Source organism: Poecilia formosa, unplaced genomic scaffold (genome assembly GCF_000485575.1).
Source record: "Poecilia formosa unplaced genomic scaffold, Poecilia_formosa-5.1.2 Scaffold2, whole genome shotgun sequence".
Classification (NCBI taxonomy): Eukaryota; Metazoa; Chordata; class Actinopteri; order Cyprinodontiformes; family Poeciliidae; genus Poecilia; species Poecilia formosa.
Genome location: NW_006799941.1, coordinates 3,505,382 through 3,526,545, shown reverse-complemented (window position 1 = coordinate 3,526,545; position 21,164 = coordinate 3,505,382). Strand labels below are relative to the sequence as shown.

The window sequence follows — 21,164 nt, the reverse complement described above, 5'->3', positions numbered from 1 at the left end:
TACAATAAAATAAATACATCAGATTTTGTCAAATAACAAAAATAAAACTACACACTGTCCTGAGCAGCATTCATATTTAATTTATTTTTAGTAACATTCAAGCAAATAAAGCGTCTGGGTGTTTATTTTGCACAATGAGGCCTTCTGTGTGTCACCGTTAATAACACTGTAAAGTCTCTGCCTGTCCTTCGTCATACTGCGGGTTTTTCTTTGTCTGACTTCAGCTTTCTCAGGTAAAAGCCGGAGCTAAAGGTGGAGTTTAAGGTGGAGCTGCGCGGTCGCTCAGTGGGCATAAAGTTTGCTGGAGGTCGATTTAGAGCGTTTTTCACTCCATCGTTCCTCCTCTGCATCAGCGCTAATGCAGGTGTCATTTGATCCGAGTTGAGCTGGAAAACGAGCAAACAGAAAAAGAAAAGAAATATTAGTTACTCCTCAAGGTGATAAATCTGTTAGTTCACATGTTTGTGCACTCAAAGGAAACTGTAGAGGGCTTTAAATATTAGTGTTATGGTAAAGAGGCCTTCCAACTTCAAAGCTCATCACTAAAGATAAATAAGTAAATACCAGTAGAAACATGAAAAAAAGCCGGTCAGCAATTATAAGAAAGGTTTGATTGTGTAACGTTGATTATTGGGAAGGGCTTAAATATTTTTTGAAATGCAAATGTTATGATAAAACCACAAATAAAAGCAGATAAAGAATGCATTTTAAAATGATTCTTCTTCATACATTGTTTTATTATCTTCAGCAATGCTTCTCTCATTTCTAAACAAACATTCCCAGCTATATGATGCTGGTAAACGACGTGTCATTTTTACTTTCGTCTCATCAACACAAAGTTCTGCTGAAATAAAGTCAGCCAACCCCTTCTCTCTTTTTTTTTGAGGTACTTCTTCAGTTTTCTCTTCAGAAGTACTTTGGATCATTTTCATGCTTCAGTCTCGCTGCTCTGCTTCAATATTTCCACTTTTTAAAGCAGCACCACCTGAAGTTTAGGGCCTGATCTTTAAAAGGCTTGTGGGTATAAAAATTGGGGCAAACTTGATTTCATGTGCAAACCAGGATTTCAGAGCAAACATGCAATTTAGCATGTTTGCCTTCATTAGTATGCAGAACAAATGAGGTTTAGTGAACCCGAACCAGATTGCAGGTGATGTTTTTGCATCTAGATATAGAGATGTTGAAAATCAGCATGAAGACAACGAAGACATCGCTATTCAGAATGTCTGGAACATTAAAAAGCTATACAATAAAATAATAAAAAATAGATGAGAAATATCACCAGGCAATGTCCATTTTTGTTATGAGTCATTTTAAATGTTTTGCTGTATTGTAACACTTTAAAATGATTATTTTAATGACATGTATTATTGTTATTATTGTAACTTTATGGCTTTCGACTTCATTGTTCTGTTCTGTTCTCTCCATCAGCTGCAGTAAACATGGGGAGTATCTGCAGATAAATCTCTCACGTTGCCCAGGAAGCGAGGCACTGGGGCCTCCCTGTCGCTGTGATTGTTCTCGCTCAGGTCCATCATGGACTGGGTCCGGTCCGACATGGTGGAGTTCATTCCTTTCCTCAGCATCGCCGGCGTTCCCTGCTTCAGCTTCTTCATGATGTCGCTCACAGAGCTGAAATTGCCCCGGTGCGGCACCTTCAGGATTAAAGGTTTTTTCTCCTGAGAAAAGCAGAACAGAATCAGCATTCAAGCAGAGTTGGGTAGTAACTAGTTACATTTACTGAGTTGCATTTACTTGAGTAACGTTTTTGGAAAAATTTACTTTTAGGAGTATTTTTTTCTATGCTATACTTGAGTAATATTAATTTTCTACCCACTGAATGAAGAATAAACATGTTTTAACCAAAAATTCACCAGACACACACCTGGTTTTTGTGTCTGGCAAATTCTTATTTTTTTTTTTGTTACTTACATTAATTATTGTCATTTTCGTCCTTAAAATACCAAAATTTCCTCTTTTTGTCCATCTGATTATATGATTTTTAAATATTAAATGATTGATAATGTGATCAGTTTTACCAAATACTTATCATTAAAGGATCAGAGACTCACCCTGGAAGTCGAGCTGTGCTCTCTCGGACTGACATAGTCTGTTTTGCTATCCTCTTCTTCAAAACTCTCCATCAGAGCAACTGATCGTCTCTTGGAAAGAAACTTATTTGTTGTTTCTGGAGGAACATCGATTCTCCGCTCAGGTTTATTTGCCCGTTTCTCTGCAGAAAGCTCCCTGGAGACGCTCCTCTCTATTAGAAGCTCAGGCCTGCAGGGAAAACAGATTTTTATTTTTTAGCTGAGCTACATTTTATTGTGTGAGGAGTTTGGCATATTTATGATTTTACCTTTTAATTCCCTCAGTAGCTGGTGAGTTTGTTGACAGTACTTCTGCATTGCTGCTGCAGAGATAAAACAATTCTCAGTCAGGTTTTTTGGATGAAACAAATGCTAAAGTTCTTGATTAATATAATGTCAAATACAGACATTAAAATACATATTGGCACCCCTCTAGAAAACTGCTGCACATAGATGCATTTTGGCATCACCAGGTCTCCGTGGCAACCATTTGTGCACTAATGTCAGTAAGCTGTTGGGTAATCAAGCTGAAACAAAGCTATTTCTGTCCTACCTACCATTAAAAAATTAAACATGTTGGATTTGCTGAACTGGAAGAGGAAAACAACATTAAACTTTCCACGCAAATACTCCAGCAAGATTCCCGTAAAAAAAGGCTGTGGATCTGATTCTTTTCCCAAAGGCCTGGGAACATTCTGAGAGTTCAAATCTGTGAAATGTCAGGTCATGTGATGGGCTTTGTTTCAAAAACTGAAACGTGGGTCTAATTTTAGTTTAGTCACTTGACTGAGCAGAATATCCATCTGTCCAGCGTTTACACCTGCAGAACAAACAATTCATGCACTCATTTGAGGAAAATCTATCAATTACCAGAGGAAGTCAGAGTATTTTCTTCTACACTGTAAAACATTTGAGCTGCATTTAGTTTTGTCTGCTGTCTTCTACGCTTTAAGTCAAATAAATGTAGTGAGTTTTACTTTTGAACCTAAAAATGAGTTTGTGAAAGATAAACTTACAGTAGTAAGTTGTGCTAACTTTTTATTTATTTTGTAAAAACTACAAGAGTTGAATAAACTAGTTTTTATGTTAGCACTTTAAAAAATGTAAATAACAAAAACACAGGAGTGAGAACTATTTCCCAGAATGTATCCTGAGATGGAAGTGATCTGACTCCTGTATTAAGGCAAATCTTTATTATAATTATTGAGGATATTGTTCTGTTCACACTAAATGTTTCTAGCAGAATTTATTGTGATGTTTAATAAAATTCATCATCAGATCAGAAATTTTGTTCATGCAATTTGAAACAAGAATTTAAATTATTCTAAAGTAAAATAAGTATTTATTTTAACTCTATATTGTGAGTAAAATAGTAGAGAAATGTGTCTCTTTAACTAGGTGAGGACAGTTTCTTTTCTTGCATATTGTGAAATAATTATTTGGTTTAAATTGCAGCATTAAGTTAAAACTCTCAGTTAAAGATTAATGAACTTAAACAACATTTAGACAATTTGTCTCTTGTTAAAAATCAACTTCATGAACTTTAATTTCTCAGTTAAACCCAATTAACTCTTGTTGACTTAAATTGGTGGAATTTCATTTTCAAGCTAAACCACCATCAAATGTTTTACAGTGTATGATGGGATGTTGGCGTAACTAAGTTAAAAAATATAGTTTCCAACCTAATGACAAGAAAAATTAATCTAAGGATTAAAACTATTATGAATAATAATAAGAATATAACTTAGTGTCACTCTGTTGTAAATGTCCAATGCAATTATTCCTTGAAAAAACTACTAGAATATTCATTTGTTAATATATTTATGTTAAAAACTTCACTTGGTTCTTTAAAATGTTTAGTTAGAGTTCTAAAGGGCCATTGTGGAAGGTCCAAAGAGCCACTTGTGGCTCCGGAGCCGCAGGTTGTAGACCCCTGACATAGATTTACAAAGACTTGCAGGTATAATTGCATCAAAAAGTGATTCTACAAAGTACTGACTCAGGGTGAGTTGAATTTAAAGGCATGCCGCACTTTTCAGATGCATCTTTGTGAAGCGATTTTAATATCGTCTTTTCACAACTGTACATTATTCTTTGTATTGGTCTATCATGCAAAGTCCTTATAAAGTTTGTGCGTTTAAAGTGACAGAATATAGAAAAACGCAGTGGAGATGAACAGTTTTAGCATTAATTTTAAGGTTTAATCGGAGGTGCCAAAATATTTTTCCATGTCTGTGAATGCCAATAAAAGACTCACTTGATAGTGTTTGAATTATCTGTCACTCCGGTTGTGAGCGGGGATGTATTTTCATTCATCCTGTTGAATGTAAGAAGATTTCAGAAACAGAACATGACCAGCAAAAAACATGCATCTGCTAAGATATCTTAGCTTGGTTTGTGTTAAAATTATGTGTAAAAATTAGGGGCTGGAGTTTTCTGGCCAATCTTTAAAAAGCATAACATACCGATACCAATTGTGACCCATATCCAATACTGGTATTTTTGTCTGAAATGTTGCTAGAAAGTTGCTCATTTGGTTACAGTGGGGTGATTATTAACTGGAAACCTGCAGACGTGACCTGGTGGGACGAACTTCTCTCATGGCAGAAAAAAAGAGAAGATTTTTAGACTTTTACCAAGGAAGCTAAGACTGTTGGATAACATCGGCTTTACAGGTAAGTATTGTCTGATCACAGGTCTTCCAAAATGAAGGAAATCAGGACTGATTTATTGGTGCACCTCTAATAGAAATACATTGATAAGTTATATCAATGTATTCTCTTGTCTTCAAGGAGAAAGAGAGATCATCCAGGTACCGTACCTTCTCCTGCTCCACACCAGGTGCTCATTGTGGGTAAATCTGTCCTCAGTGGGGCTGTCCTTATTTATGTCCAGCTGTGACGTCTTCTCAACTATGTTTTCCTTATGTAGACCCAGAAGAGACGCAGGCCGGCTGCTGTCTCTCTGCAGAACGCCCATCGCCTCCCAGTCCAGAAAGACGTCAGCGGGCGGAGAAGGAGGGTTTGTGATCTCGGACTCAGCAGAGAGCTGCTTTAGGAGCCGGAGCCGTGAGAAGTCTTTGGTCTGGTAGTGGTTGTAAACTTGGGGGCCGGCTGTGACTCCCCAAGTGTCGGGAACAGGGACCGAGTCGGCAAAAAGGATCCTGAACTCTCGGTCAAACGAGTCGATAACCGGTCCCCTCAGGACTGTGACAAGCTGCCGGTGAAGATGAGCGCCTGTCCAGGTAAGGCTGGAGGCAAAACAGAAGAAATATCCGGTTAGTTGGCTTACAGAAAAAAATGTGTAAGATGCTTTGAAAATGACATTTTTGTTCACCTGTAGTTGCCATGAATCGCTGCCTCTAAATCCACCAGGATGAAATTGTCTTTCATTTCTCCAGCCACCATCTTCCCAGTCCTGGAGCAAAACGTTTTCCCTCCAAGAACCCGAACCCGCATGTACTGACAGAGAGGAAAAAATAAAATAAAGTCAAACTGAAGCTGAAAGAAACTGAGAGCTGCTCTATAGGAGGTCTTTAGGTTCTTCCTGCTAATGGAGAGTTTTTCCTCTCCACTGTCACCACATGCAGGCTCAGCATGAGGGATTTCTGGAATCTCAACAACACAACGTAAGCAGTCGTCTAAAGTTTCTTTAGCCAAGCTGAACCTGATTGCACTGTTTGATAATTAGCATCAATTAGATTTTATGTATCACTGGAACAAATTAACAGCTTAGAACAGCCTGTTGGTGTTTTGTCTGCCACATCAAATCGTTTTCTGTGGAAATCATTAAAACAATATCTGGCTGCTATTTTTAATTTTACTTGTTCACCACATTCTGATTTATAAACAAAAAGTAAAGACAATAATGTACAAACAATTATCAAAAAACAGTCCATTATCAATACGGCTTTCATTATAGATATGAAGTTAACTTAAACAGAAATAAGTTTGAATTATTTATCATTATTTAAAATGCCTATTGAGTTATTAATAAAAAAAACCCAAAATTTTTCTAAATTTATGTTATTTCAATGTTTTTCTGTTCTTAAATGATCAAATGATGTGATGTAAACTGACGTTGTACAAATAAACTGACTTGAAACTGAAATTGGTTACGTTCGTCTCTCTGAACCTGATTGTTTTTGATCATAAAACATTGCGAGCCAACAAGAAGGATTAAATTACGGGCAGAACAGAAGAGGAAGATCGAAGCTTGGAAACAATCCAAAGCACCCGGCTGAAACGTTTCTGAAGAAGAGCAAACCGAAAACGTAAATGAAAAAATAAAGATAAAGGGCTGAGCCAACTTTAACCCAGCAGAACGACGCTGTGTTGACAAGAGGAGAGGAAACACGACACGCAGCAGAGCATCTCTGGCTCAAAGCAGACGGAAAAATGCAGATCATTCAGTTCAGGCAGGCCGGGAAGTTTGAAGAAAGCGTCTCTGAAGATAATTAAATATTCTAAAAGGGGAAAACACTTAGCAATTACCTCTTTTATTATAAAATATTAACGTAAAGAAATATTTTGGCTCTTCTCAAAACTAAAAACAAATCAAAGCTTTTTTTTGTAATTGCTGAACAGTTTTGTTTTGTTCTTTTTGATTATTTATCTCTAGTGATGAGCTTCATGCTAATCTTTGAGTTATTTATTTCAAACAAGAAAACAAACAAAGGAAATGTGTATAACCAAGACCAAAACAATTAGCTTACACTACTTTACACTTATTTAATCCTACCCCTTATCTCAATTTCATAAAACATATTACTTACTGATGCATTAATTATCAAAAATGTGTAATTAAAACCATGTTAATGTGCCAAGAAGCCAAAAAATGAACTATATTACAAAGACTAAATGATTACAAACTAATTCAAAACAAGACAAGATAATTTACTGAAACATAATAAAGGCCTGGACAGATTCTCCAAAATACAAATGTTATTATCCAATATGCAGAAAAAAACATCTAAATCTGCCAGGCGTATGAATATTTATGGCTCAACTAAATTTAGTCTGAGATTGAAAAGTGTCTTTAAACTAAGAAAACTAAAAATAAGTCAGTAGAAATAGGAGCCTGATGATTAAATTAAATTTAGTATTTTGTTTGTTTGAGCATTTGTATTCAGTTTTATAAATAGACTTTTAGTTCTGTCTGTTTTTCTTCAACCATAACGTCGTTTCACACCTGCATGTGTTTAGACCTGTTACTTCAATGACTTATTTAAACAAACAGACAAACCAGAAAGTTCAGAGTAAGTCAAGAAAAATGAAAGAATATCCACTGGTCCAAAACAAGACAAATGCAGGAGCCAGACTGTGAAGTTAAACAGGATTTGAGAAAGAGAAACTTAACGCATCAATAGACATTTAGTCATTAGAAAGTCCAGACTATTACTAAGACTATGTAAATGAGTTGAGTAAGCTTCATTTGTAAAACCACAGTCAGGTTTTATATCTAACATGTCACATGTATAAAAGGAAGAACTTGGTCTTGGTACTTTTATGTGGAAAAAGTGAATAAACTCTTAACAATATCATATTTAAATATCACATGTGTAGTTTATTTGTCGAGAACAGAAGCAGTTAAGAGTTTAACAATACAATTATTTCTGTATTTTTAGTAAGCAGATAGCTTCAGGACCATTTTTGTGACCCAATAGTGTTTCAACTTGCTCAGAAATGTCAAACTCCAGTCCTCAAGGATCTGTGTCCTGCAGTTTTTAGATGTGCCACCAGGGGCGCACCTACATATTATTCAGGTGGATGCGAAAACATAAATCGCCCCCCCCCAACGAAAACACGTGTAAGGTAAAACTCGCTACATTTACATTTAAGTCTGCGCGGGGTGAAGGAGTGTAAGGGCGCGGTGAAGTGTATGCGAAGGCATCATCGGGGCGCCGCCCCCTCCAGACGGGGTTTTGACGCCCCCTCTGGTGCAGCGCCCCTACGCGGCCCTTGAGGACTGGAGTTTGACACCCCTGACTCTGTCTACGTGGTAATTGCTTGGACACCGTTGAAAACTGTAAAGAACCGAATGTAGGGTTCAGGATCACCTTCCAGGAGGAAAACAACATAGAGTGAAAGTTACAGGAGAATGGCTTAGAAAAAAGTGTTTTCATGCCTTAGAATGGCCTAGTCAAAGTCAAGGACCTAAATCCAGTTGGGGAAATTGGCTACCCCAGATTTTATTTCAAAGTATCAGCGTAAAGATGGCTGAATACGAATTCACCAATTTTCAGATTATTATTTGTAAAACTAAACTTTGAATCACCTTTTTTTTTTTTTTTTACCTTTTTGTTGGCTTTCGGTGTCAAATTTAAATCAAATATCTTGCAGAAAATGTGGTTAAGTTCAACCTTGGCAAAACGCTGTATGTGTACAGCTATTATAGCATTTATGTACTCTAAAAGTCAGTCACTGAGTCGGTGGAAAACACTGATCATCTAAGGCACACTGCCCTGAATGTTTTAGGTATTTCCCTGCTTCAACATACATGATTTCAATTGATGGCTGATTAACAAGCTTTTTCTGAACTGCAATCATTTAAATAGGGAAACGTCTATGCATGGCAGTGTGCCTTGAGGACCAGGCTTGGGAAACACCGCCTTAGACTGCAAGTCCAGTCACCATCAGCAGCGAAGATTATCCTTTTCATTTTATCAGACCATATTTTCGTCACTCCAAAGAAACGGAGACAGAAATGAATGCAGTGCAACCAGCTAAACCACACGCGGTTAAATCAACATTTCACATTCCCAGTACAAGCGTGCCTATACGCAACAAGTCACACATGCAATCCTAGGGCCGTGTCCGGCGCGGCTTTCATTGCGCCGTGAAGTTCACGTATCGAACAACAATGGCCATGTGTTCGGTGTTGACTCACGGGATGCCTGAGCCTGTTGAGGGTGAAGTTCTGCTGCAGAGACCTTTGGTTCAGGATGATGTAGACGGGCACACCTCGGGAGGCGGCCGTGTGCAAGTCAAATATTATCGCGTTGTCTGTCAGCTGGTCCGTCACCACGGCGATTACCTGCAAAACACACAGCAGGGTTTCAGAAACCACAACACACTGCCTCTATGTTGATATTAACCCTTCAATGCACGAATAGGATCCTTTGTGTCAGGATTGTTTTCCCTTTTCTTTTTTAAATTTCTTAAGGCATAAAAAAGGTAGGACATTTTTTTTATTTAAATGTTTTTAGGTGATCAATTGTAATTTTCTCCAAATACAAAGCTGTTATTTGAAAAATACATCAGCAGTATTGTTCTTTAGGGCTTATGTGATGTCACAATATTTAGTTTTTTACCTGCAAGAGTCGTCTAGAGTAGGAGAGACCGGGTAGGTTGACATGCTGTCGGCCATATTGGATTTAACAAAACTAAATTCTTGCATTTACAGCTAATAGCCAGTAGTTGATGGTGTATTTTATGATGCAATAGTGTCCACTTTAGTGGTCTGTGTGCATTTATAACATAAAAATCCACAGAAGCACAAGAAAATAGCTTTTAGGAAGCTGTCCACTGTAGTGACCGACATGCATGAAAAGGTTAAATGTCGGCATCAGATGCTTGTTAGTGAGTTTAGCTACTATTTTAAAGAAATGCTTCTCACTGTGGGAATGTTTGTTTCCTTTGTGTTTTGGGGTGAGAGGTTAGAAGATGTAAAACTTTCCCTTTTTTGCAATCTTTGGATTTACTTTACTTTTGTAGATTGCCTTCTGTCTTTTAGATGAAATGTATGGAAATTGCTGCATTTATTTTGTCTAATTTTCATGCGCCATGCAAATATGACTTCGATTTAAGCTCCGTGAATTAATGCAAACGCACTTTGATTGAGTTAAAACGTGTCTAAAAGTGTAAACTTCAACTTTCATTATGTAAAAAGAAATTTAGATAAAATCATTTTGGAAAGTTTTATTTTAAAGTTTAGAGTTTTCTCCCATCTTTAAAGCTGCAGTATTTATTTATTTATTTATTTATTTATTTTTTTACATATTTGTTAAAACTATCTTTTTGCAGCATAATATGAGACAGACAATCTGTGATAACACTGAGCTCCTCTACCTTCTTCCCCATGTGGTCTTACTGTTTGCAGCTATAACTGTCACCCTCAAAATGCTTACATGTTGACACCAGAGTCATTATGACAGTTTAGGGCTTAAATAGTAAAAAATTAACCCAAACGGAACCATATTTACTCCCATGATGCTTTGTTTTCAGAATAACATTCACATACCATTTTGGCTGCTTGTAAGTGTCGCCTGATGACCTCTCTGATTTGCAGGTCTCCCTCAGCAGGATGGCTGGAGTGGACTGTGACGCTGTTCACGCTGTTCTTCGGAACCCCAGCGGGTTTCTCCGGCCAGCCGAGCTCCAGGTTGGGGACCGGGACGTCCCATTGGTAGGGGTCATAGGTGGAGCAGATCTTCTCCGAGTCGACGCTCCTATCGGCTCCGTTCTGGTCTCCCACCAGCGGCTCGTGGAAGTGATAATTCTGAGCCCAGCTGCTTATCCGACTCACTTCTTCAGGAGATAAGAAGTAGCTTGAAAGGTCCGGGCCGATGGAGCTGTAGAAGGCCTCGGGTCCGCTGTCGAGGAGCCTCTCCATGGCTTCGCGCTCTCGCTCAGAGTGGAAGAACTGAGGCGAGGTCTCGTCCACCGGCAGGAAAACCACATTCTCATTCAGACTCTGCTCCTGGGAGTTCGACATGATTCCAGATGATGCCTTCACTGTCCCTTCAAATCATTTCCACCTTGTAGAGAAAATCTGGTTTTCCTGTTCACAAAAGGTCATGCTACGTCCAGGCTGTCAATAAATGTCCAGGCTCAGTCATCCAGTATTGAGGTCTTCACTTGTGTGAATTTTACAATCTGTCCAGAGGGCGTCGGATATCTCAGTCTCCACGGTTCCTCTTCAGATGAAGGAAAAACATTAACCACATTTTACAATCTCCAGCAGCTCTGTCTCCATAAACTGAGGAGCAGAAACATCCGCGAGTCCAAATGACAAGTAAAAAAGACTCGCAGCATTCCTCCTCACCTGCTGTGCTGCTCTGGGTGTAAGAGCTGAAGTGCTGCCGGTGAGCTTGTGTTTCGTCACCAGTCCCTCCCCTTGGGTGAGTTTGATCGCACTCCTGAAACTCCTCCACTCCTTCCTGCTGACATTGTTCTCAGATTCCAGACATTCAGTGCAGCTGACACATGGCTTCGCGGTGTGAGACACCCTGTCATCGCCCAATCCCTTCAGTCTCCACAGCAATGCAAATACGTTTCATGTCATTCAGACTTTTTCACATTTTGCACAACTCTTCAGTGGAGTTCATGGGGTTTTATGGAAAAGATCAACACAAATGGGCACATCATTGTGAATTGGAAGAAGGTTTTTAATTACTTTTTCTTGCACATAAGATTCTGAAAAGTTTGGAATTCCTTTTGCATTTAACTTTTTTCAGACTGATATTCAGTTTTACACCCAAACTGACAGACTGAGCCCAGAAATGTGCTGAGATTCACAGGTGGGAGAATCTGTTGAGATGATAATCATTTGCTCCTTAGTGCCTGACTTAATATCATGTAGATTAACAATAGATATTTATTGTTCATTTGAATGACACACCTACAGAATGATGCACCCAATTCGCATCATTAGGTATGATGCGAATTAACCACATTAGGCACATACTGTAAACATTCATCCATCCAATGTGTGCATTCATGTCTAGCGGTGCAGGGCTGCATGGAGGGCTGTACTATCTCTTCAGCGGTCGTTTTTGCACCCTGGACACTCTGCAAAGCCATCAGAGAGCAACATAGAGACACACAGAACAAGCAGCCATACACAGTCCCTTCTTAAGGCAATTTAGAGTGATTAAATAACATGTTTTGGACCTGTGGAGTATGTCACATATGCAGGGGGAGAACATGCAAACTCCATGCAGAAAGAAACAACATGGATTCAAACCAACAACCTTCTTCAACAAAATCCCTTTCCTGCACAATCGCAGAGGCTGCTATTCCATTGCAATTAAAAAAACAGTTATAAATTGTTTTTGAATAATCACTTTGCTTCACACTCCCAGGTACAGGTATCACCTTTATTCATCAAGGAAAAAAAATGCTCAACTGTTAACTAGTTCACATTCCAGCCAGTAGGTGGTGACAAAACTCCTATTGGGATCCTGGGAAGAGGAAACATAAGGTTCTTAGTTGGCGTTTGTGATCTACACCTTGAGTCAGAACCAGTTTGATGCAAATTTTCAACTCTTGTCCGAAAGGGGTTTGTCCTGCACTCTACAAATTATGAGATGTCCCATGTAGCGTTTTCCTTGGAGCTATGTAGGAAACACAGCAAACAATCGTGACAAACAATCTGGTCAGCACTGATGGTAAGACGGATTGAGTTTAATGCAGGGTATTAAACTGATGCTGCACAAGACTTCCCTGGGAGGAGGTTGACTTTCCACCAAGAGGTCACCAGTAAACACACGACCAGAGAACTAATAAAAAACATAAGTATTAGATTGGCTCAAAGCCCAGACGTATATCAATCAGACTTAAAACTTGATGTTCAAAGAGGCGCTCCTTCAAATCTGACCAAGCTTGATCTGTTTTGAAAAGAAGATTAAGCAAAAGATTCAGTCCCAAGTTGTGCAAAGCTGGTAGAGATGTACAGACTTGCAAGTGTAATTACAGTGAAAGACCGGAGCTTAATACAAATACATGACGTGTAATTTTCCTTTTGTTTCATTGATGCGCTTTGTCTTGATTTCTCACTCAAAAGCCTTTAAAGCACATTTATGTTTGTGGCTATAGTGTCACAAAAATGTCTAAATAATTTTATGAGACATTTTTTTAGAGAATACTGCGTTGGATGTTTGGTTTTTGCTGGTTTCTCCCTCCACCTCTCCTAGAGGTGTGTGAGGTTTGAACAATATTTCCAGGTATCTGACGTTCACCTCACAGTTATCCTTTCAGACTGGTTCGGCCTGACGGATGGGTTAACAGGCAACATTTTACCTGGTAACTGTTGCGAGGCAGCCTTCCTCTCTGCAGGCAACAGGTGCAACCACATCGCTTTCTTTTTGATTTAGTAGGAAATACTTATTACACCAAACCCATGCAAAGGCCATTTATGGCAAGTTGCTTCCTTATTTGTCCCCAGTCAGTTCTGCAGAAAAATGGTGAGGCCACAGTTTGACAAGATAAACAATGAAAGCCACGAATGAGCTACAGATTAAAACTCAAAGAGAAAGAGTCTCGTACAGCTGCTTAGTGCCATATTCTTGCACAAAATGAATCCAAATGCAAATTTTAGTCCCATTAACACAGAAACCCTCTCCAGTAAAGGAGAGATCTCTCAACGATGTGCTTCTTTGAAAATATTAAAATAAGCAATGTGAGTGCTTCAAAATGATCCCAAACAATGATTAAAAACAGGTTATGAGTTTATTCTTTTCTTTCATAATTCTTCATATTACACAACAAGCTTAGAGCTCAAATAATTTCTGAGATGCTATCAAGATAATTTCACCATACAGGAGAAAAAAAGAAAATAAAATGCGTCACTCCTGGATATTAAACCTCGTTCTATTTAAAGATTCTCTGAAAACAGCTCCCTCTATGTATTTATCTCTTCTTGCCTCACTGCTTCTTTCGCAGATGGACGTACAGGACTCCACTGACGAGAAGCAGAGGGACGCACAGCCACGCCAGGATGACGCAGAAGCCAAAGCGTCCATTGCTTGGATCTTTGGAGTTACTTAGAATCTCCTTTCTGTGGAAGGTGAAGATGAGGCAAGCGGCAAAGTCTGTAAAACCTGCAAGAATAAAAAACATGTCATATTTACTGACACGCTACAGAATCTACCACAGCGCCTGAATCCAACACTAATGATCTGGCTGCAACAATGGTTATTTAATTCAGCATTTGATAAAACTTAAAGATCATAAAGATAATGTTAAAAAGGTAATGTGGCTCAAATGTTAAAGTCTTTAATCATGACACGTATGATAAATGATTTCAGGTAGTTTGCCCAGCTTTAATGTGACGTAAATTATTTGCAAAGCCAACAAATCTTTGGGATAAAGGTGTAACAACCTGATTGCATAAGTGTGTACGCCCTTAAACTAATAATATGTGGAAGCACCTTTTGATTCATTCGGTCTTCTTTGTTGACTTGGTAATATTTACCAATTCTGCTTCAAAGTTTCTCCACATATCAGATTGAGAGGAGTTTGAGTTCATCAGACAGCTAAGCTTGGCTTGTAGCTTATCTTTAGACGAAACTCTATCCTTAATCCAGAGAATACAGGCGACTAATGTCACAAAATACAGACAAAAACTCCTTCATCTGTTTATTTTTATTGTTCATGCACTCAGTGACGTACTTTATGATTCTTATCTCCAAATCGTGATAGATATAACTAGCAGGAAATTTACTTGTTTTGCTGTAAACCTCCCTGACCAGTTTCCATCCTTTCCTTGTATCAGTTTTAGAGAAACATTCTGTCTTAGCAGTTTTGATTAATATCTTTTTCAATCACCAATAACTTAGTCTTCACTGTATCATGGTTCACATATTTACATCGTATTGCCAAATGCTTTTGCTCATCTGCCTTCAGACGCATTTACCAAATTCAGTTTGTTTAAAAGTGTGGTCTGGAATATTTCTTAGCTATTTTTCCAGAGGTCAGACACTGATGTTGGATGAGACATCTTGGCTCTCATCCGATACACCAGGCCAGTCAAATTCTTCTATGGGGAAATTTTTCTGCCATAATTTGACTGCACACATTTTCAGTTTGAAAGCAGGACTTCATGTCTTTCTTCTCAAAACTTGTAATGCTTGTACTCAAAACTTCTGCTCTCTTTCAAATATTTTCTGTGCTTTCTTGGACCTTTCTCCTCATGCTCAAACCCTGTCTCTGCTCGGATCAAACCTTTCTGCTCGGATCAAACCTTTCTGCACGCATGCAAATTCTTTTCTGCTCTTTCGGAACCAAAAGTACCGTCGCCTGGCAACCTCTCAGCCAATAGAATGAAAGTGTTGTACTAGGCGCGTTTGTTTCCTTCCAGCTTGGTGCCTGACAATATCTGTGCTCTCGACTTGCGGCAGTAAAATTCCCCCATATTCTTCCACACCAATATCATGTCTTTATAGACATTTCTTTATGAACTTGTGCGCTGTCATTTTAAAACAACAGAAGGCAAATTGTTTCTACAAAGTTGGAACAATGGGATTGATTAAAATACCTAAGTAAGTGTGCAATGAAAACATGTAGAGAGGAGTCTGGGTACTTGTAAGGGATATGGATATTTCTCCAAGTGCCTGTTTAAAAGTAAAAAACTTTTTTGAGCTTTATATCATAATATTGATATAACATAGGAGCCAGGTGTGGTGAAACAGGAAGACAGCTAAAAGCTGCAGGATTGAAATTTGACACAACGGTCTTAAAAAGACAGAAGCTCAATTTCCAGGCGTCAAATTAAGTCATATTTGGTATATACAGCATTTTTACAACAACTGAAGCTAACACAATTACTTGATTGTGCTATAAAAGGCCCTATGTGACTGGAAAATACAAAAAAAAAAAAAAAAAACAGAACACCAATATCAGCCATATCTAAAGCATTCATAATTATTTTTAAAATGTCTGATCTGGTCACTTTATCCCCTGAAAAATTCAGATATGGGAAGATGAGCCTGTTGTGTGAACGGGGCCTTTTGCCAGACAGAAAAGCACGATTTGTTCCTCTAAACAGCCTTCTCCTCTGCTCCAGAGGACTGATCTACATTCCCACTTGGTGACGTAAGTTTTGGATGCAGCTGCTCGTCCAGACCTCATTCCACATGGAGTTTGTCTGCAGCCACTGGCTCTGCAGAAGGCTGGTGACCTCTGAACTCTGTGTGCTGCAGGATCTAGGATCTTATACATACTTAATGGCTTAGTTTTTGACATTAATCTCTTCTACTTTGTTATAACACTAACAGCCGACTGTCAGTTTAGTAGCAAGAAAACTCAAGACTGGACTTTTTGCACAGTTAAAAACTTAATTTAATTATTTGGAGGCTTGAGCAAATATGTGTGTTAAATAAAATAGAGCAGAAATACAAAGGGGAAATTCAGGTGTAACAGAAGCATCAGGTATAAAGGCTCACACAAAAAAGAGTTACTGAAGTGTTAAAAGCAGTACATAAAAAACAATATTGGCAACAATAATAGTGATGATAATATACTGTACAAAACTGTAACAGAAAATACTGTGTGGTTCTTAGAAACACTCGCGATCCAAGGGATGTGCAACTGAGCCGGATCACTTTTACAAAAATGTACATATTGTGCATATGTGTTGAACATTGAAAAAATAAACTATTTTCAGAGAAAATGTGTGGAAATGTTATTTTAAAATGAGTAAGAACTGGGCAGGTGATTGAGCAAACGTCATCATGTATGTAAATACTTAATGATTTTGTTGGAAGCAGCGTTTCTTTGTCCTGACTGATACATTTGTCGAGTATTTCTTTTTATCCCTTTGATCCTTTCCAAAGTCCAAGAAAATCTGACTCAGATATCAGAACTTCATTTAAAGTTAATCAGATTCCTTAAAATTAATCTCAGATTTGTTTGTGTTAAGTTTAATCGTACATGTTGATGTCAAACAGGTTTTAAAACAATTTGTTATTGTTTTGAGATCCACTCTATATCTTTAATATTTACTAAGATAAAGTCATAAAATTACCTGCGAATGCCTGGCAGAGGCCTGTAAAGTAGAAGAGACGTCCCTTGGACAAGAAGATGAGCTGACCCAGAAAAACCAGGAGAGAGACGGACGAAAAGACCACAGACAGGATCATGAGGGCCTGAACGGACTGGAGCCAGTCTGGGAAAAGTGGGGTGGGGGGAGAAAAGGAGTGTAAGATAGAACAATAAACACAATATTTACTCAAAAGAAGAATCTAATTTGTATAAGTTGAGTAATTTGTTGATATGTTACCGCTTTCGGTGGCTGCTGCACAAACCCAGGTTTGCGTGGAGTTCGTGTAGAAGCAGTTGTGCCAAAGGTCAGTGATTTCTGTCTCTGTCCAAACCCACCAGGACTGCAACGATGAAACCAGTTAGTTAAAAGCTCTGGACTGCATGTCTCCTTTTGTAAAAGCAGAATGTATGATGGCGCCCTCTAGTGTTTAAACAAGGATAGAGCACATTCAAACTAATTCTCCATCCAACCTTTTCCAGAGTGGCGATGAAAAGCATGGCCAAGCTGACCAAATGCAGGACAGTCACGGATACCAGCAGACACACCATGGCTGATTGCAGCAAAATACGTCCTGCGGCCAAGCAATCAAAACAGAAGAAACTGTTGTTTAACCATTAAATAATTTCCAGCAGACACACTTTTACCAATGATAAACATTTTATTTTTCCGTGTTTTAAAATGCAGAGAGTTAATTTGTGGCTCCTGAGGAAGCTCAGCTCTTTCATCATGCAGCTTTTCACCTGTGATGAGGATCTTATTTATCAAAGCACAAGAAAGAGAAGTGGAGGTGGGGCCACTTTCTGAGGCAAACTTTGTCACTTCTTAACTCATGCAACAAACAAACATAAAACTTTTTCACCACAGATGTTGGATGAAGTGATTCTGTTAAGGTTGGTAATCTTCTGCTATATTTAACAACCAGAAGGCACAGGAAATGTTTTTAAGGCTTATGTCATGCTGCTAAGACTAATTTAATAAAAAAAAACTAAACAAAACCAGGATTTTGATTTATGAAAATTAAGTTAATTAATGTCACATATATTTAAAAGTCCCTGCAGGGGAAGAAAAGGCTGTATTCACTCAGTTCTGCTTTTCTGTTGTGAATTAAGGGAAATAAAATTCAATATTTAAATAATAACGTTGTAATATAAATGACGTGTTCAGATGCAGCAAGTAAAATAAGTATTGAACATATCACAACTTTTAATTTTAAACATATTTCTCAATTACACATTGACCCAAGTAGTGCATGAATGAAAAGAAAACAAAATAAATAAAAATCTGAAATTAAGTTATGTGTAACAATATGAAATGACACAGGATTTAAGTATTAAATACTTAATGATTTTCATTTAATACTTTGTACAAAAGCCTCTGTTGGTAATGAACAGCTTCAAAACATGGAGGAACAGCTCTGCACTGAAAGCTCTGCATCTTTTTTGTTATTTTGACCATTTCTCATTTAAATAAATGTTACATTTTTGCTTAGAATTTCAGAGACATGTCAGTAGTTTATAGAATAAAAGAACAAAGTTCTTTCTACTCAAACATTTACCTACAAAGAATAAAATCAGAGAAACCGATTATTTTAAGTGGTCTCTTAATTCTTTCCAGAGGTGTATATTTACCTATATGTTTTTAGTTGTGATGGATTTAATTATCCCTTCAGCTGCAGTTTGTCCAAAAAGTTGCAGGCAGTGAAAAATAACATTTTGAATTAGCTAGCCAGCCGTCGTCTGATTATGATAAAAGTGAAAGTACCGTAACCACATTTAAATTTAAAACTTGCTCCTCTTCACTTATCTGAAATAAATGCACCATGTTGCAAGTGTACACCCTAATATTTGGACTGTTAGTAAAACCTTTAGCTGATAAAAATGCATCCATTTTCACCCTGATCTCTGGAATTACTTTCAAATAAATCCTGACATTCAGTGTTAATGTTTAGGATGGAATATGGACATAAGCATCAGTTCATTGCTTCTTCTTCTTGCTAAACGTTTACATTCCAGTTAGAACAAATTGATTTGTGATAAAGCAACACAGTACGTTGCCATTGTCAGTGTAACGTATCCACAGTAAAACTCTAGACAGGGAGGCTTGATCCTTCCATGTGCTGTGTTATTGTCAGGAAGTGGTCAGAGGGAAATGTGTTTGAACGACTCTTTGACTATATGCAGATGTAACTTTGGAGTCTTACAAATGCAAACCAGTCATAAATACACAAAACCGTCATTCTACTCGTTTAAAACTCTCAGTCCAAAGCTATTTTAGGACATTTAATTACGCCTGCAAGCTCTCTGGTTAACATCTTCATAAAAATATGCAATGATCTATTTTGGTGTATGTAATCTAATGTGCGCCAGGCTGCTGCAAAGAGAAAAACTTACCGTTATGTTCAGAGCAGCAGGATATAAACTCCTGGATCCTCTGATGGTTCAGCTGCTGTTCTGCTGTTTTCCTCTCGTCTTTTTTCTGTGGAGGCGTTTGGGAAAATTAACTTGAAGAAAAGAGTGCAGAGGAGGAATGCAGAGTTGGGCATAGGAGGGGTTCTCTACACCCATTTCCTCAAAAACGTTTCCCTGCCCTCCCCCTAAGAGCTGCGGTCAACAGATTTCTGGTGCTGTGTTGGGCAACTGTACCAGATATATAGCGTTTCCCTGGTGATGCATAAACACACAAATTAGTGACCAACACTGTATCCAACACAGCAAAATACTCATTGTTTGATTTTCCATTGTGAACTGGAAACACAAGGATTGCAAGAACAGGGTTTACTACATGTGGAAGTTGTGCTCCATTTCTGCAAATGTCTTCTTGGTGTCCGTCCAGCTGTTCATAAAAGCTACAACTTCCTACATGTGGCAGCTGGGAAAGAGACAGGAAAAAGCAGATTACTTTTGATCGCTAATGAGCAGGAAGTCTCAGACCACCCAGAGCACAAAACAACAGCTGAAGAAATTCTGACTTAAATCAAATAAAAGTTTCACTTTTTATTATTTAAGTTTCATTCTTTCTCTCTCTAAACAGTCTTTTTTTTAATTTAATTGACATTGACTTACATTTGGGTGTGTTGATATGCTTGATGTATAAAATTTGCCAATAATATATGATGCATCTCAAGCTGTAAAGAAAATACTTCCAAACTACAACACCAGTGATACAGACAGAGTATACAAAGTATTTAAAAACTGTACTCAAGTAAGAATAGCACGACTTCAACATACTTTTATTCAAAGTAAAAAGTAGCCGGTCAAGAAATTACTCAAGTAAGAGTAAAACAGTATTTGGTAAAAAAAAAAGAGAAAAAAATCTACTTGAGTACTGAGTAACTGATTAAATTATTAATCATTTAATATTTAAAAATTACATCATCAGAGTAAAGTTTAGTGAAGATTTTGGTGTTTTAAGAACCAAAAGGACAATAATTTATCCAAAATCAGGCAAAATACATTTTTTTCCAAGTTTCTTTCAGTATAAAACTTATGAAACGTCAACAAAACCTCCAGCTGTGTGTCTGTGTCTGGTGATTTTCTGGTTAAAACATGTTTGTTCTTCATTCAATGGGAAGAGAAATCAGAAATTTTACTCAACTAAGAGTAAAAATACTTCAGAATAAAATTACTCAAGTAAAATTAAGAGGTACAGGTTAGTAAAAATACTCATAAAAGTATTTTTTTTTTTTCAAATAAGTTACTCAAATAATGTAACTGAAGAAATGTAACCAGTTACTACCCATCTCTGAATATACTGCCTACTCACATCCTTTGTACTTTTCTACATTTTGCCCCTTTACAGCCACAAACTTCCATGTAAACAAACACAAAGTCACTCATAACTGTGAAATGTGATTTATATTCAGTGCCCTTTACTGTTTTACACTTAAATCCAGTGGAAGGCACAGAATATAATATAAACATCTTTCATTGTCCCAAAGTGGGGAGGTTTTGGTGTAGCAGCCAGTTAAAGTTAAATTAAAGTGACATTCAAACTATAAGGTGAATGAAAACCAAAACATGAAATAAAAGAACTGAAAAAAGAAAGAAAGAATGTTTTAGGGTGGTGTGTGCATTTTAAATGATATGGCACATTTAAATACTGCTCTGCATTTTAAACTTCAAATGTTTTTAGCTTTCTACTCCTGTAAGGCTAATCTCAATAGTCATAATAACACCGGTATGATGTAAGGTAATTACAAATGATGCTAATTATAGCAGGTATGTTACACATATAGTGTAGCTGAGGAATGATAAAGTACAGTTGTAGCACACTAATGGCAAATTTACAGTATAGTTATTATAAATAGTGTAC

At 37.6% G+C, this 21,164-nt stretch overlaps 2 protein-coding genes across 4 annotated transcripts; both read right to left on the bottom strand.

Annotated features, from left to right (window-relative positions):
• Window positions 1–55: 55 nt before the first annotated feature.
• fam83e (family with sequence similarity 83 member E) lies at window positions 56–11,748 on the bottom strand. 2 transcript variants are annotated; one of them, XM_007549983.2, is made up of 10 exons: window positions 11,136–11,748; window positions 10,332–11,069; window positions 8,979–9,125; window positions 5,427–5,551; window positions 4,912–5,340; window positions 4,348–4,407; window positions 2,360–2,413; window positions 2,073–2,280; window positions 1,473–1,679; window positions 56–386 (listed from the first exon to the last, which is right to left on the bottom strand). In XM_007549983.2, exons 2-10 carry the CDS (start codon window positions 10,803–10,805, stop codon window positions 192–194), a joined length of 1,899 nt encoding a protein of 632 aa, XP_007550045.1. In that variant the 5' UTR covers window positions 10,806–11,069; window positions 11,136–11,748; the 3' UTR covers window positions 56–191. The 2 variants fall into 2 exon arrangements, with proteins under 2 accessions (XP_007550045.1, XP_016526155.1); XM_016670669.1 differs by having other exon boundaries at window positions 10,332–11,007.
• A 1,773-nt stretch (window positions 11,749–13,521) lies between these two features.
• emp3a (epithelial membrane protein 3a (MAM blood group)) lies at window positions 13,522–19,419 on the bottom strand. Of its 2 annotated transcripts, XM_016670678.1 has the most exons (6): window positions 19,244–19,419; window positions 17,540–17,606; window positions 17,324–17,430; window positions 17,091–17,193; window positions 16,836–16,976; window positions 13,522–13,911 (listed from the first exon to the last, which is right to left on the bottom strand). In XM_016670678.1, the coding sequence occupies exons 3-6, from the start codon at window positions 17,399–17,401 to the stop codon at window positions 13,736–13,738; spliced, it is 498 nt and encodes a 165-aa protein (XP_016526164.1). In that variant the 5' UTR covers window positions 17,402–17,430; window positions 17,540–17,606; window positions 19,244–19,419; the 3' UTR covers window positions 13,522–13,735. The 2 variants fall into 2 exon arrangements, with proteins under 2 accessions (XP_016526164.1, XP_007550068.1); XM_007550006.2 differs by lacking the exon at window positions 17,540–17,606 and having other exon boundaries at window positions 17,324–17,424; window positions 19,244–19,418.
• Window positions 19,420–21,164: the final 1,745 nt, after the last annotated feature.